The sequence below is a fragment of the Ascaphus truei genome, chromosome 9 (assembly GCF_040206685.1).
Source record: "Ascaphus truei isolate aAscTru1 chromosome 9, aAscTru1.hap1, whole genome shotgun sequence".
NCBI classification, from domain to species: domain Eukaryota; kingdom Metazoa; phylum Chordata; class Amphibia; order Anura; family Ascaphidae; genus Ascaphus; species Ascaphus truei.
In genome coordinates, this window is record NC_134491.1 from 44,258,181 (window position 1) to 44,275,405 (window position 17,225).

Here is a 17,225-nt window from a genome sequence, read left to right on the forward strand (position 1 = left end):
GGGCTGCGTAACGTGTGTGAGTCACTATCCGGGGTGTATGTATGAAGGGGAGGGGGCTGCGTAACGTGTGTGAGTCACTACCCGGGGTGTATGTATGAAGGGGAGGGGGCTGCGTAACATGTGTGTGAGTCACTACCCGGGGTGTATGTATGAAGGGGAGGGGGCTGCGTAACGTGTGTGAGTCACTACCCGGGGTGTATGTATGAAGGGGAGGGGGCTGCGTAACGTGTGTGAGTCACTACCCGGAGTGTATGTATGAAGGGGAGGGGGCTGCGTAACGTGTGTGTGAGTCACTACCCGGGGTGTATGTATGAAGGGGAGGGGGCTGCGTAACGTGTGTGAGTCACTACCCGGGGTGTATGTATGAAGGGGAGGGGGCTGCGTAACGTGTGTGTGAGTCACTACCCGGGGTGTATGTATGAAGGGGAGGGGGCTGCGTAACGTGTGTGAGTCACTACCCGGGGTGTATGTATGACGGTGGGGGGCTGCGTCACATGTGCAAGTCACTACCCGGGGTGTATGTATGAAGGGGAGGGGGCTGCGTAACGTGTGTGAGTCACTACCCGGGGTGTATGTATGACGGTGGGGGGCTGCGTGACATGTGCAAGTCACTACCCGGGGTGTATGTATGAAGGGGAGGGGGCTGCGTAACGTGTGTGAGTCACTACCCGGGGTGTATGTATGACAGTGGGGGGCTGCGTGACACATGTGGAAGTCACTACCCGGGGTGTATGTATGACAGTGGGGGGCTGCGTGACACATGTGGAAGTCACTACCTGGGGTGTATGACGGTGGGGGGGGGTAGAGGGGGATTGCACTGACATTTATTTTGCCTGAAACGTGACCTCTTTATTTCGGGGTAATTTGTACTGTTGTAGAATTTGGTTTACGCTGCGCTACACAACTTACGCCACCTTTAAGATGACGGAGAAAAGAACCAAGAAAGTATCGAAAGCCGCGCATTTCTTAATACAAACCTGCGCCAACATGCAAATGTAACTCCGCCTCTAACTCCTCCTACTCGCTCCGAAAATCCCTCATCTGGTCACAGACATAGCAAACATGCACAAATAGGATTAATACAGAGACACTGCCTGACCCAGGTATCGATCAGCCCGAGTTGGGACAAAGTAATGACTTTGCACCTAGATGTTACTTGTGATAGATGCACTTTAATCCCAGTGTGCTATATGTGAGTGCGGTGAAGGAAGCAGCTGTGCAGGCCTTTGGAACCCATGTGCTGCTACACTTATGGGCTCTCGGTCTGTGGAACAACGATATGTTACACGGTTCAGTGATTGAATTTTATTGCAAAACTAATGTGTGTTGCTAAGTGGGAATGTATTAAATCTCTGGCATTACACAAATCATCTCTTGTATCTTAGCAAATGGAATGGGGAAAGGGAAGGCGATGATATGCACTACACAGGTGTAAGGGATACAGTTAATTCCTGGCTATTCAAAAGCACCAGTTGCAAAGCTCAATTACATTTTGGCCTAATGAAAAACAAACACGTTATCACCTGCTTTCATGCATTATAACTGCTAATTAAACCTTTTCAGATACAAATCACAGCTAAGATGCAAAGTTTATGTTTAGCTTGTAAAAAAGGAACACACTTTAATGGTCTTGCACACAATAATTCAAATGAAATGGCCCATTCACCATTATATTCCCTTAGTGCTCAGGATTGTGAGGCCATATATATGTGAGTCAAACGATTAAAACAAGGTTTAATCTCTAATTAAATGTTGTTCACATTCCACCCTTCAAATCTGCGCACACAGGAGCCTCTCCGTGGCACTAGGACATATTGAACTAGTAATTTCAATTCCTTACATGCATGAATCTGACAAAGTACATCAGGACATCTGCTAACGGTCAAAACTGCCACGCAGGACTCCACATCAGTGTGGACGTATGATGCCATCATACAAAGTGTCTTTCACACTTCCCATACTGTATGTCAGTTACGTATCACAGATACACGGTGTCACTGCTCTCTGTATCTTACATTATATAAACTTGTTACAGAGAGAAAAGAAATACAATAGTGAGACTGGGAACAATGCAAGAACTAGAATAGTTTATTTGATAAAAGGAGACATTTATCATTTTCTCAGGTTTTGAACTGAAAACAATCATTTGTATGTATGTGTGTGTGTGTGTGTGTGTGTGTGTGTTTGTGTGTTTTAAGGTAGCCTATTGTATACAGATTAAAGTCTATTCTATGTAATCTCTACATAAACATTAATGTAAGTGTTTATACAATGTTGCAATATAGCTTAACCTGCTCAGTGCCTTTAATATACAATGCTCCTTCACTGAAATAGAAAATAAAAGTACTGCCATACAATTAAATAAGTAGCAAATATGATCAGTTAATATAACTTTGCCGCAGTTTAATGTTTCATGGCAAGAACCTGCAGTTACTTCCTAACGTAGCTTTCTGAACACAGTGTCGATTGCTAAAGATTTGGATAGAGATGCATTTGCACATATGGGATATTAATATGTGCCTACAGTATGTGACAAAAAGCTAATATCAAGCACAGTAAATGGATGGATTAGCAGGAGCAATAGCTTCTTGTTTTAACATCTTTGGAACGTCCCCTGTGCTAATCCTGTCACATGTTTCCAGAGGAAACAATTACAATATTTTAAACTATTTTGCTTCTTTTCACCAAGAGGTACCTTATTTATATAATAAAAATATCACATTCTATTAACTTACCCTGATATATGGACATAAAGTCCTCAAAAACCTATTCACTACTGGAAGATGGAAAGTTTGCAAATCCATCCAGAAGTGGAAGGGTTCATGGTTTTATATACGCAAAAGTGCTGTGTCCACGCAACACCTGATCTGCTGTAGCACATAGCAACACAATGGCAGACTGTTAATGCTAAATCCGGACAAGTCTCCTCACATCACATTGCTGGCAAAGGTAACCTGGCTGCTATACTCATGCCTGCAATATACTGGCTCAAATCATTGCGAAGTGCTGCTTCAACTTCTCAATAAGTTGCTTGGATTCAACATGATCAGGAAACGCAGCTTCAGACTTCTTAGCAGCAACGTAACTGCTCTGGAGATCTCCAATCTGCAAGACAAGGTTAGACAGTAACTACATCCCATGCCCCAGAGTCCCTTGTGAAGGTGTAATGGTGCTATTATGCCTTCACTGGTAGGAGTAATCACATCATTACAGCTGCACAATGACAGAGGATCGTCATAGCCGGACGGAAAAGAACCTTTTGTAAACAATGTAACAATCAGTATTGCTGGTATGTCAGTGTCCTTGTGTTACAGTATTGCTGGTATGTCAGTGTCCTTGTGTTAAAGTATCGCTGGTGTGTCAGTGCCCTTGTGTTACATCGCTGGTGTGTCAGTGTCCTTGTGTTACAGTATCGCTGGTGTGTCAGTGCCCTTGTGTTACATCGCTGGTGTGTCAGTGTCCTTGTGTTACAGTATCGCTGGTGTGTCAGTGTCCTGTGTTACAGTATCGCTGGTGTGTCAGTGCCCTTGTGTTACAGTATCGCTGGTGTGTCAGTGTCGAGCTGCTTGTGATTCGGGCCACGTCCCTTTGTCTCTCTGCGCACCAAGCAGTGGCTTGTACCTGAAACATCCCTTCATTCAATTTTCATAAATAAGATAAAAATGTGAGAAAATAATTAACTACCCACCTTGTCAGAGAGAGAAGCAAAGTTGAAATGTGGCTCATACATATGAGGAGCCAAAGCAGAGGCTGTCTGCAGGAGAGCTCTGGCCTATAGAGGGGACATCAGACAGCACACAGGCACAGTCACTAAAATATCCTTTATTAGCAACAATAGAATTAATGTGCAGGAAAACATGAGGTATCAATGCGGCATGTAAACCGCTCTCTAAACAAGGGACATATTCTAAAAGCAAATTCTAGCTTCCTGTTTTTAGAACGCAGACAATTAAAACCATTGTATCCAAAAAGCCCCTTTCTTTTGATTTAAAATGTTTTGTTCTGGATACAGCACCATTACGCTTTATGGCATTACAACAAATATACAGAATAGAATGGGAGATGGGAGGGGGGAGGGAGGGGAAACAGTTGACACATTTTTGAGATTAATATATAGACATTTTCTGTACTTTCATTTCTAAGGCGTTGCGTTTTACGGATGTTACCAGTCTATACTGTCTCCTGTAGTAAAAGCGGTGTCTTTCTAGTGTGTCTGTACCGACCTGTAACCACAGGTAATAAATGTCTTGGTACTGTTCTGCCTGAATCACTGACCTGCTCAACGTGGTTTTTGCGCATCTCCAACACAGCCAAGTTATTGTAAGCTTCTGCATGGTCGTTATTGTTGGCCAGCGTCAGCTTGAAGCATTGATAGGCCAGATTGAGGTCCCCAATACCCTAAAAATAAACAAAATTGGTTTCTGGTTGGAACCATTGGATAACTGAATCTGGTCGCCCTTCCTTCTGTTAGCGAATACCCCACTTCTGGAACAATTTACCCCAGTCTCTCAAAAAAAAAAAAAACACTTAGATTGTAAGCGGTTTGGGGCATGGACTCATTTTCCTAAATGTCTACTTATGTTTGAAGCACTTATTCCCATTATGTTTCATGTTACATTGTTGCATCTATTACTACTGTGAAGCGCTATGCACATGGCTGGCACTACACAAATTAAGAGATACACATAGGACACATAGGATTTATTCCGGAAGACACCTTAAGTCCCCATTGAAGTGAATGGGCCATATTTACCAGGCATTGTTACTTCATACATCACCTTATAGCCTGGTCACTGAAATGGATCATAAAGGGCCACATTTACTAAGGTGTGTTATGGAGTGTCCCTGCTTAGTAAATATGGCCCTATAGCCATGTCCCTTTTTAAGATGTATAAACACACAAAGCTATATTACAGTAGTATGTACACCCTACTATTTAGCGTTGAGATAAATCATGTAAAACGCATTTGCTTTGGTTCTCCAAGTTACATACAGTACATACCACAGCCACATGGCCCAAGTTATACCAAACTTCTGCTGCTTCCTCCTCATCTTTAGCCAAAGACAGCGCCCGTTGGAACGAGGTCAGGATCATATCGTACTGCTGGGCATAAAAGCAGCAAAGCCCCAGATTGTTGAAGAGCTGGCAGTTGTAGACCCCCATTTGCAGGAGGCGCCTGCAAGAGGAAGGAAAACGTGGCTGAAACCCTTATTTAGATTTGACAATCCTACCAGCGATGCAATATCCCTTTACTGCTGGGAGAAGGGAGCCAGGGAAGATCAGAGATGCCCCAAAACATGCAGCCTCTCTAGGTGTATTCTTCCTATATAAATAATAAAGCAAAAGGTGATATTGGAGCAGAGTTAGACACAATGGTGCTTCACAAAGCCACCCAATTAACTAGCGTCATATCAATCATTCTATATCCACTTTCATAAGGAAACACAGAACAAAACATACACTGAACAGTATAAACTAGTGGCGTAATAGTGTACATTTATGCCATCTAGATATTTATACTGTGACTCATTTTAAAGCACACATACTGTATGGGGCTGGATTAGGAGTAATCGTTGTATGGATAAAATTAGGAAACCAATTAAGTAGTGACTAAGATTTCATGTAACAATTAAATATTTTATAGGCGAGTGCGGAGATTGTTTCAGCCAGAACGTATTGTATCAAAACACGGCAACGCATTGCTGCTCGTCCGCCGGCGCAAAGCTACTTACATTATGTTTATTAGACTAGTGTTCTCAACGCCAGTCCTTAAGGGCCACCAAGAGATCAGGTTTTCAGGATATCCCTGCTTCAGCACAGGTGGCTCAATCAGTGGCTCAGTCAGACTAAGCCACCTGTGCTGAAGCAGGGGTATCCTGAAAACCTGACCTATTGGGGGTGGGTGGGAGGTCTTGAGAACCCCTGTATTAAGATATAAAAACTAAGCTGTGTAACAGCCTTCACAGCCTGAAACACCGGCACACACCTGTAGAACCGCAGTGCTATTTCCGGCTGGTCAGAGTAGAAGTGGTTGCTTCCAATACACGCGATGGCTTCCACATGCGTGTTGTCCTGTTTGAGAACCTCTTTATAGTATTCTGAGGCCGATGACATGTTATTCATTTCCTGTGCACACAAGAGGAGGCGTAAATACAATGTAAAAACCTTCAAAGGCACAAACTCTCCTACACTTAATACTAATAGGACAGTTCTAGTTGTTACTGAATATTAGATATTATAATATTTAGGTCAAATCTTTGACCTATTGACATAAAACTGACTGTAACAATGTGATTAAGACGCTCTATCTGGATTACTTACATTTCTGTAACTGAGAACCTAAACCTAGCTCCCTAACTTACACCGTATGTGGCATATTCACTGGAGACCAGTAGCTCTTGGCCTACAAAGTTTGCAAGTTAGTTTAACTGACAATTGCAAATGGAAAAGAGGGCAGGGGGTGCTCAACTCCAGTCCTCAAGCCCGCCACCAAGCCATCTGTGCTGAAGCTGGGATATCCCAAAAACCTGACCTGTTGGGGGGTGGGGAGGCTTGAGAACTGTAGTTGAACAGACCTGTCGTAGGGAATACAGGTATTTAGGCACACTTTATAGTTATACCTGGAGTCCAGGTATTTAGGCACACTTATACCTAGAGTCCAGGTATTTAGGCACACTTATACCTAGAGTCCAGGTATTTAGGCACACTTATACCTAGAGTCCAGGTATTTAGGCACACTTATACCTAGAGTCCAGGTATTTAGGCACACTTATACCTAGAGTCCAGGTATTTAGGCATACTTATACCTAGAGTCCAGGTATTTAGGCACACTTATACCTAGAGTCCAGGTATTTAGGCACACTTCTACCTAGAGTCCAGGTATTTAGGCACACTTATACCTAGAGTCCAGGTATTTAGGCACACTTATACCTAGAGTACAGGTATTTAGGCACACTTATACCTAGAGTACAGGTATTTAGGCACACTTATACCTAGAGTACAGGTATTTAGGCACACTTATACCTAGAGTACAGGTATTTAGGCACACTTATACTTATACCTACTATTTTGGCCATTTACTCTGCCCAGCAATCCCCAGATTATCAGAGCTGTATCTAATTCTTTAGTATTTATCCTGCAATTCTCATTCTCTTGTATTGCTTTCAGAGAACCATTCATTGAGTCAGGCTCTGTGACATGAACCAGCCATATGGGACGTTATCAGGCCCACTTATTTTTCTCTGTTTTACAACAATTATTTTCCATGTTGACCTTGCTTGAGCCGTATTTAATTTTGAAATTCCCAGTCATTTCTACTGATGTAAACTAATTTCAGGGCGAGTTTAGAAATGTATTTATAAAATCTTTTACCAGGAAGTAATACATTGAGTTACCTCTCGTTTTCAAGTATATATAGCCACAATTGTGACGTATAATACAGTTTTCCTAATAAAAGATAAAAAATATAGAAATACTTTGAAATTAGTATAGATCACTGCAACATTTGCGTTGCTGCTACCACTATTTCAGCAGTCAGACCCGAGCACTGAACTAATAAGCCGTTTGCTGAAACTCGTCTTACCTCATGGATTCGGGCTATAGCACACAGTATGTTCACTTCTTTAGGGAATCTGTCTAATCCTTGCTTAAAAAGAGTTAGAGCGGTCAGGGGCTGGTCCATCCGTATGTACACCTAACAGAAAATACACAGAACAATGTCATGTGAATAACAAAATAGTCCAGTGCTTTGTCAATTCCTATGTACTGTAGAGCAAGTTCCGTTAGAGGCCAAGGGTTAGATTAAAGTGAGATAGCATCTCATTCACACTTACAGTACATGCCATAAACCTACCCGAAGTATCCTTTTTTACATTGGGCTATAAATTAAAGAATACAAATCAATATCTCTCGATAGTTACTGAATAAGACTCAAAATGGTAATAAACAACGTAGTCAGCACAAAATGTTGACAAAAGCAGAAAGTTATTTTTTTCCTTCTTCACAGTTTTAACCACCTTTAATTGGCTGCTTTCTGGGACTAAAGCCTTCCCACACCTCTTCCTAACCAATTGGAAACCAAAGTATGCACTCACCCTCCCCATTGCTTCTACATAACGTTGCCCAATGCATCCCACCTCAAGGTATTGAACTCTTAAGACAAAGAAGAGGTTAATACAGGGGTAGCCAACTCCAGTCCTCAAGGGCCACCAACAGGTTAAAGACTGAGCCACCTGTGCTGAAGCAGGTATATCCTTAAAACCTGACCTGTTGGTGGCCCTTAAGGAGTGAAATTGGCTACCCCTGGGTTAAAACATAATCTGCACAGCCACATAGGGTCTATGACTTAAGAAGAAGTACTATGAGCATGTAAACCATGGCTTCCTGACTCCCAGCACTTCTCAGAAGATAAATCCGATGGAAACTGCAGTCCCACGACACTTAACCGGACTTGGAATGGGGACTCGCATAGTACCACTTATTGGTAAGGGGATTAAGGGAAGTCCGTTGATTGCGGCCTTCATTACACAAATACATTTCTTGGCATGAATATACTCAAGCTCCCATTAGTACAGGGAATGTAGGGCTCTGGTAGTATTTCTGACTTGGCCTCTAATCTCAGGGTATCTTGGTATTCTGAAAAATGAAACATGGGCTCAGGAAATAGCTTAAATAATTGGTGCTATAATCTAATCTAATTACTTGTGCTTTCTTTGATGATCAGTTACATTTAATTAAAATGACCACGTGTTAAAGTGTTTATTCGTCTTTCTTTCCCCACAGACAATAGTTTAAATCTTGTTATGCACCAGGAATTACTAGAGCACATGGAATATTATAAGTAGGAATGCAGGAGAATTGAAGCTTTAGACGTACTAGAAAAAAGAAGCCTACGCATGAACACAGATAAGGAATTGCAAGATCATCCTGTGGTGCAGAATTAATGATCACGGACATCTTGTAAAGCCCGGGCAAGCCCTTGCTGTGATCTAAATGGCAAGAGTGATTTGTAGATCATAAAGCCACTTAATATAGGTATAGGACACCTGGATCTTTTGTGGTTCACCACATTTACAGGAAAATTGCATCTGCTCCATTTCATTCATTACTCAATGCAATATTTCGTTTAACATCAAGTTTTTTTTAATTACCTGAAACTGCAGCACTTTGCTAAAAAATAAAGTATACGGCTAAGGCCCAAGTGTGCGACGGGGTGCCTGGCGGCGCTTGTTCCCGGCAACAGCGTGACCTGGGCGCGGCCATGACGTCACGCGACTGGTTTGCCCTCATTGGCTGAACCGCCGCAGTGACGTGGCCAACGCTCTGTCGCCACAAGAAAAGACCAAATCCTTGTCTTTACAAAATATGGTAGTGCATCACGCTGGGGCGCGCAGGCAGCTACTGGGGCCGGACCCATAGAGGGCCGTACCTTGTGTGCGCTGCGCACACTGTCGCAGCCACTGGGGACCTAGCCTAAGACGTATATATGACTGTACAAAATGTAACCTCTGTGTTACTGGGGAGCTTTATAGCAATGGGTGAGGAAGTGTCTTTCCTTGACTACTATCCCTACTGGGGGGGGGGGGGGTGGGGGTTAATGGGATGGAAAAAGTAATCACTGATTGCAAGATCGTCTAGCGGAGAGGTATCCAACTCCAGTCCTCAAGGGCCATCAACAGGTCAGGTTTTTAGGATATCCATGCTTCAGCACAGGTGGCTCAGTGTCATTGAGCCACATGTACTGAAGAAGGGATACCCTGAAAACCTGACCTGATGGTGGCCCTTGAGGACTGGAGTTAGCCACCCCAGCGCTAGCAGTTAATCATTAGAAGCGACAAGTGCAATAAACTAACCAGTTTAAACTGCGATGCCCTTTCCAGTTGAAGTAAGAGTACAAAAGGAGCCAGCATTGTTCCACGGCTATTTCCATCCACCAAGCGTGCAAAACCTATACATGATACCTTTGTGTATCACTTTATTCCACAGAGAAAACTCATGTTTTATGTTTCCCAAAGGTTTCTTGGATTTACTTACCTTTCCCAAGTAGAGGAATATATCCACTATGTCCTGATGTGCAAGGGCAGATTTAAACTGTTTCTCAGCTTCACGGTACAAACCTAGTCTTCATAAAAAAAATAGCAAGCTTAGTTCTGCAACCTGGATAGCATAAAGTAAGTAATATTGTAGAAAAAAAAATCAATCATAATTTTATATACCGATATATATATATAGATATCTATATATATATATATATATATATATATAGATATCTATATATATATATAGATATCTATATATATATATAGATATCTATATATATATATATATATATATATATATATATATATATAGATATATAAATGTATATATAAATGTGACAAATGTGATCTCTTACCAGCGGCGTCTACCGGCATCCTCCTGCAACTACCGTCACCATGGCTACCTGGTGTCAAATGACACCGCGTTACCATGACGGGACGCTACGTGACGTCACAAAGTTACGCGGTGTCAAGTTGCCATGACAGTGGGACACAAAGTGTCCAGTTACCGTGATAATGGGTGTCATGTGACGACACGTAGCGTCCCGTTATGGCAACATGGTGCCATTTGACGCCGGGCAGCCATGTTCACGGGAGTTGAAGGGGGACATGCAGGAGAATGCCGGGAGACGCCGCCACCACCTGGAGATTAACAAGATAAACTCATAGCCTGGAGATACCAGGCCAAAACCCGTAGTCTCCGGGTCAAACCCGGAGTGGTGGCAGAATAGGAGCAGGAACTCCAGGTCTTGTGAAAAAATGGAGATTTTATTACACAGGTCAACGTTTCTCAAGAGAAAGGCTCCCGAGAGGCGAAGCGTTTACCTGCGTAATAAACCGCTTCACAAGACCTGGAGTGCCTGCTCCTATTCTCCTTTTCCCAATTCTATTGAAGTTCATACACTCCGGTACACACCAATTTTAGTGGCGTGCCACTATAATCTATTGAATATTTTATCTTATATTGTGTTGCTTGCTTCTCTGATGCAGGAAGCTTCAGAAGACCAAGTTCTTCACTGATGTGCTGTGATTAATAGAAGAACTCTCGAGACCCCCCCCAAAAAACTTCTTGTGACCACATCTATCAATGCGATTAGGTTTTGAAAAATGACATGCAAATTACATTAATAAAGAAATTACATGTTATTTCTTTAAAAGATTTCATTAGCTGTAAAGGAGAAGGACTCTTAGGTGAGTTAAATGTACCACTGCATATAGGGATCATTATAAATGACGTAAGCCCTTGTTCTATGAAGCGAGTGGGGCGTTTTCTGTGTCACGGCACCAGATCAGTACGATCGCACTTTTTAATGTGAAAGAATGGGCGTAGTGAACACTGAAAGCAAATTAAGCCGTATACTGTAGGCATTGCACACAGACATTTTAAGCCAAAAAAAAAAGAGAAATTTGAATTGTGTGGTACAACAGTCAGTGCAAAAACTACTGACAAAATGACAGCAACCAGGAAAAATTTACAGGGAGAGGTACTTTTGGGTCTTACCTGTAATAGCATTTCCCAAGTTGCACTTTCCACCACCAATCCTTGAACTGAGCATGGTCAGTGGCGAGTGCTGCTAGTTCCAAAGCCTTAGAACCAAACAAAGATTCAGTCCCATATTTAGTAAACAGTCTTCTGTCATTAAACACCACGTGCCCTACTGGCCCTAAAAGTCCATCATCCAACCAGATTCAGTGGAATCCAGTAGCAGGCCCTAAAGAAGAGTATATTGGGGGAGGCATTGTCCTCACCTACTACCAAACCCAGCAAACTATAATACTACAGTAGCTATAATCTTGCCCTTTTCATTAGAACAATTACAACTTTGTATTTACTAAAACTATACAAATCTGCATAATCTAAAAAAAGAAGTTAAAGTTTACATAATTATTGACATATAAAGCAACAGTTGCTGAGACTTTCTACGATTGTTGCTGCTAATAAGGACAGTAAGGGTCATCTCTTCCTCTAAGAGTGTCCTAAGAGAACGCTAATTGTTTTCATAATATCTCATAATCTATACCGTTTTCTCATTTGCGCACTAGTCCTGCATAACTGGATTGAATGAGTTTGGATGAAAAAGAAAATGTATTTTACAGTCATTTCTTTTTCCTCTTCGTCTCAGTCTGCAGTAAACACCATTGGAGACATAGATATACTGTATATCTTCTGTCCTTGCTAGGACTCAGGCTTTTGATTGGCTTACCCAGGTTACAAAAAGGTCAAAGGATACTTTGTCAGTGTTCTTCCTAAGCAATATCTAATACAAATATCACAACCAGAAACAGAACTACATAAAAATACTAGAAATAAATCACGGGGTCTGTGTGTGCGCTGCCCACTGGGACATGTAGGGGAAAGAAATGAAGGTTAGAAAATGTACCTTCTCATCCATGTCGCTGGCAGCACACACCAGTAAGATATCCCACAGCAATGATTAAAGGAGGGATTAAATCACCGACTGCAGAACTTTGCAAGCAAAGGCCGCATCTACGGAGGCTTCAAAATTAAGCTCCTAGTGCTTCAAAGAAGGTGTGCATACCAGCCCTGCATATCAATGAAGGAGACGCCGGAGCCTCTCGCTGGACAAGGTGCTAGAACTAGTGGAATTATCCCTGGCTCCTTGTGGAGCTACTTTTCTCATTGAAGAACATGCCAAGGAAATTCCTTCCATTAGCCACCTGGAAATTGAAGATTTAGAGGCTGCGATGCCTGATTTGTATCCAAAGTGAAGAATTAATAATCTTTCTGATTTTCCACAGCTTGTGCTCTCTGCAATAAGGAGGCCCACACTTAAGTAGATCTAGAGACTTAATCTCTTCTTTCCGATTTGATGGATTCGGGTGAAATGTGGGCGACACATTTGGCCTACATTGGGGTACGGTTATTAAGATCATCCTCATAAAAAAATGCCAGTTTTCCTGGCTGATAGTTTGGATCTTGACTACTCGTCTGGCAGAAGTTAATGACACCAAAAGCACTGCCTTGTTAGAACTTTATCTGAGACCTTCGTGAGTTACAAAAGGATCTTTACATAAGGCGCTCAGGACCCAATGGAGATCCCAGGGTGGCTGTGGAGTTCTTCTTGTCAGTCTAAGATAATGGTTTGAAAGAACCTTTTATCCAGAGGATGTTAAGCAAACTGCTCTCCCCTAAATCAGACTGATGGTCATAATCTGCGTTTTGGGAGAGGATGGTTTGAAATCTCTCAAATATTCGCTGTAAAAAATAAATAAATCTTACATTCTATACACTGAAGCTGTATGTTCTTTCATATTACCGCCCCATGAGGTATGTATCTTCCAGGCCCTTCCGTAGAACCTGATAGTGGAATTTTTTAGGAGTGCAGAGGAACTTTTAAATGACTTATGAGGTAATCCACTTTTTCTAGTTTCTCCCATTGAAGAGCCATGCTCATAGTAGTTGCAGCTCCTGAGGATTTGGATGAAACACTTGATTTTTCCAATCCTTCCCCTTCTTGGATAACAGAGAGGTTCACAAACCCCAACCCGCTCTCCTTGGCCAATATTGGCATTATCGCCATTAGCTTTGCTCTGTCCTGCCTTATTTTGCTTTAGAACTAAGGAGAATCATTGGGATCAGAGGGAATATCTACGCTAAAGAAAAATCCCACTTTATCATCACTGCATCCAGATAAAGTGCACAATCACCAATGTTAAGGAGCAAGAAAGAGAAAGTTTCAAAATCAACCCGTTATGTCCACTTGAGGATGACCCCATTTCTGGACTATGCTGTAGAGAAGTGTAGGATGAAGACTCCTTTCTCTCTGCATGTATGGCAACTCAAGCTAATTTGTTTTGGCCCATTTAAAAGAAAAAATCTCTGATGACTTCACTTATGCTCAGACTCTTTGTACCTCCCTAATGGTTGAGATATGACACCACTGTGGCATTGGCTGATTGGACCTTGAGAAACTTTCCTTTCTGGACTTCTGAAAAGTGAAATGATTGCTGAATTGCTGGATTCTAGTTTTTTTGGAATGGATAGAAGATACCCTTTGGAGAGGTTTATCTTGTTTTCCCACCCTTTTAATGGACAATTTGGTTTTGCGGGTTAGGGATATTGCTGTTGGAGGTTTCGCTATGTGGAGAAGGGCCCATAGCACTACTTAAATGGAGGCTGACATATGGTCTAAAATGTGATGAATGGAAACCAAGTTTGTCCTTCTGAACTCTCATGCTTCAGCTGATAATCTTTCAACTGATGCTTTCTAATGATAATGTGTAGCACTAAAATTGTTAAACATCTATATTTAAAAAAAAATCCTTACATTTTTCACATCATTTTCATGGTGGAAGATGTACTCAAATAACGTCTGCAAAATACAAAAGAAAAATCAATTCAATATAAGGGTTTTCAGCTGAAAGCACCATCACATTTTAGAAGACTGGTAACACTGTGTGCTCATTTGCATGTCATTACCCAGAATCCCTGGCTGCAGTGGAAGCCGTGTATGCTAAGAGATAATGGGGTAAAGCAGGGTTGCAGACCTGTCTGAGACGTGTGAATGTGCGCACACGTGATATTTTATTTGCATAAGACTGGCCAAACTTTTAATAAGAGTCTTGTTACTTGTTGCTGACAGCTGCTGCTTACAATAGGAAGGAATTCACTGGTGTGGTGGCACATTTAGGGCCCAGATACACTACGCTCCAATAAATGAGGGCAAATAACGTGACGTTACCTAAAATCAAAACGGACGTTACTTTTCCTTGAGGTTAACGTGCATCTTCAAAACTAATTACATGCAAAAACAACATTAGCATTGGCTTAATGCAGGGGTGGGCAACTTCAATCCTCAAGGGCCACCAACAGGTTAAGCTTTAAAGATATCCCTGCTTCAGCACAGGTGGCTCAGTCTTCGACTGCATTACCTGTGCCGAAGCAGGGATATCCTGAAAACTTGACCTGTTGGGGGGGTGAGGGGGATCTTGCGGACTGGAGTTGAGCAGCACTGCGCTAGTGTATCTGGGGCATGGTTTGCAAATTGCAATGGAAAGATCAGCAGTAAAGAAGACTATAGGATTCACGCAGGTACAAGTCCCAATATGCCCTTAATTGTGCTGTATAAAGCGGACAGCCCTTTTGGAATGTCTTTTAATAATGAAAATAAAGATGCTGCCTTGCAGTGTTTTCTCTTGCTCTGTTTTCCCCCTAACAGCCGCGCATGTCTCAGCCAAGAAAGAATTGCCAAGGTTTTAGCTCTGCAGTAGAATTTCTATAAAATAATTACCAAAGTCTGGAGAACTTCACAACAAAGTGAACTCGATGAAAAAGCTGTGGGACTACACCTTTAAAAAACAAACAGAGGCAACTGCTCCTTTAAAAAAATATTTTATAACATTGTACAGTAGAATATATCTTTTCCCTTCTCTAGCTTTCCCTGGTCAGTAAAATATGGTCTATTTTATTCCTAAATCCAGAGCCCAAAACCTAAATGAATATGGCTTCTCACTTCATAACATTAGTAGACCTAAAGAACCTTACCTAAGAAGATAAAGATAAGACATTTTCTGATAAGACGCTTTGTAGTATGCATAGATAACAGCTCTGTGCTGTTTGGTGGAGTGGTGATAGAGATAATAAATAGCAGGAGTAACCATGTGAAAACAATTACAAAATAATAAAAATAAGGTTGTGGATCCGTTTTAAAAAGCATCACATGGAGCTCACTCCAAATAAGTAATATTGGGGGGCGGTACTGCACCTCTATATAACTGCTTTGTCCGGACGCCGGGTCCCCCCGCAGCCAGCAGGCCCAGGACACTACTTGTCCCGGCTGTCCCCCGCTGTCGACGGCCCTGGTGGTACTGCACCTCTATATAAAAATGCTTTGTCTGGGCGCCGGGCCCCCCAAAGCCAGCGGGCCTGGCTGTCCCCCCATGTCAGCGGCCATGCAGCTCTATATAAATGCTGCTAAGATATCTTTTTTCTATCATGTGTTAAAAACACGACCATCAATGCAGATTTAAAATCCTGAGGAGGCGGAAAAGCCAATTCCTCTCCCAGTTTACAGCTGCTTAGCTCTGATCCCATATAGCAATTTGTCAGCGACTAAATGATGTTTGAAGGATTTTTTTGAATAATTAAAATAAAATCAGATATTAACAATGAGGATATGTAGAAAGGCGGCTACAATTATAATGACGTTTGGTGTAAAATAACATTGTAATAAAACCTGCAATACTGCTTTAGTGGTGTGAAATTTACTTCACTGGAGAACACACAGATACATTTGGCATCAGATATGTTATCCTGCTGTATCTTTCCAAAACACAAAACACCCCCAAAAGAACTGTAAGATAGGAATACTATTTGTCCAATATTAGCAGTGTACACAGTCCCTAAAGGGTCTTTCTACAGAACAAGTCTATATAAAGTCATTAGCCTTTGGTCTCTGCAAAGTACAATATAATGAAGAATGATGAGGCCTAGTTATACAGAAACTCTGGGGGACAGTGGATGGTTTTATGTGGAATGAATAAAACTCAAGCTGAAATAGCACCTATTTGTAAGGCTTTCTCTGTAAAGCCATCTAGGGATGTTATTAGTTTTCAACACTATATGCTTCTAATTATAGGAATTAAAAATATAGTCGGTATTTGATCTGCATATCCTAAACCAGCAGTGCGCAAACTGGGGGGCGCGACCCCCAGGGGGGGCACAAGACAGCCGGCGGGGGGGCGCAGGGTTTACAGAGGCCCCGCGCGCTTCCCGAAGGCACTTAAATTAAGTGCCGGGGGAGCTGCAGGGCCTCTGTAAACCTTTACTTACCTAGGCTCCGGCGGCTTCCTTCCTGCGTCGCCATGGCAACGCGGCGGGTCATGTGACGTCACGTTGCTATGGCAACGTGACGTCATGACGCCGGCGTGCAGGTAAGTGGGGGTTAAGGGGGGCGCAGGAGTGAGGGGACCGCCGGAAGGGGGGCGCAGGGAAAAATGTTTGCGCCCCCCTGTCCTAAACCATCATGACAACAGTGTTGTTTTTCAGTACTGTATATCAGGACATAAGGGATTGGCTCAGGGAGTAAAGACACTGACTGGCACGGAGTGTGAAGCAGGGGAGCCTGGTTCAATTCCCGGTGTCGGCTCCTTGTGACCTTGGGCAAGTCACTTTATCTCCCTGTGCCTCAAAAAGAAATTGTAAGCTCCACAGGGCAGGGACCTGT

The 17,225-nt window shown here is 42.4% G+C and overlaps 1 protein-coding gene across 3 annotated transcripts in view; it reads right to left on the reverse strand.

The window, feature by feature from the left end:
• Nucleotides 1-2,065: 2,065 nt before the first annotated feature.
• TTC8 (tetratricopeptide repeat domain 8) overlaps nucleotides 2,066-17,225 on the reverse strand; it is a 33,911-nt gene continuing 18,751 nt past the window's right edge. For all 3 annotated transcript variants that reach the window (XM_075614577.1, XM_075614579.1, XM_075614578.1), the window contains 9 exons: nucleotides 14,328-14,372; nucleotides 11,540-11,625; nucleotides 10,034-10,121; nucleotides 7,584-7,694; nucleotides 5,988-6,127; nucleotides 5,003-5,177; nucleotides 4,276-4,398; nucleotides 3,689-3,772; nucleotides 2,066-3,105 (listed from right to left, as the gene is read on the reverse strand). In XM_075614577.1, coding sequence (XP_075470692.1) covers nucleotides 2,989-3,105; nucleotides 3,689-3,772; nucleotides 4,276-4,398; nucleotides 5,003-5,177; nucleotides 5,988-6,127; nucleotides 7,584-7,694; nucleotides 10,034-10,121; nucleotides 11,540-11,625; nucleotides 14,328-14,372 — 969 coding nt within the window. In that variant the 3' untranslated portion in view covers nucleotides 2,066-2,988. The remainder of the gene's footprint in view (nucleotides 3,106-3,688; nucleotides 3,773-4,275; nucleotides 4,399-5,002; nucleotides 5,178-5,987; nucleotides 6,128-7,583; nucleotides 7,695-10,033; nucleotides 10,122-11,539; nucleotides 11,626-14,327; nucleotides 14,373-17,225) is intronic.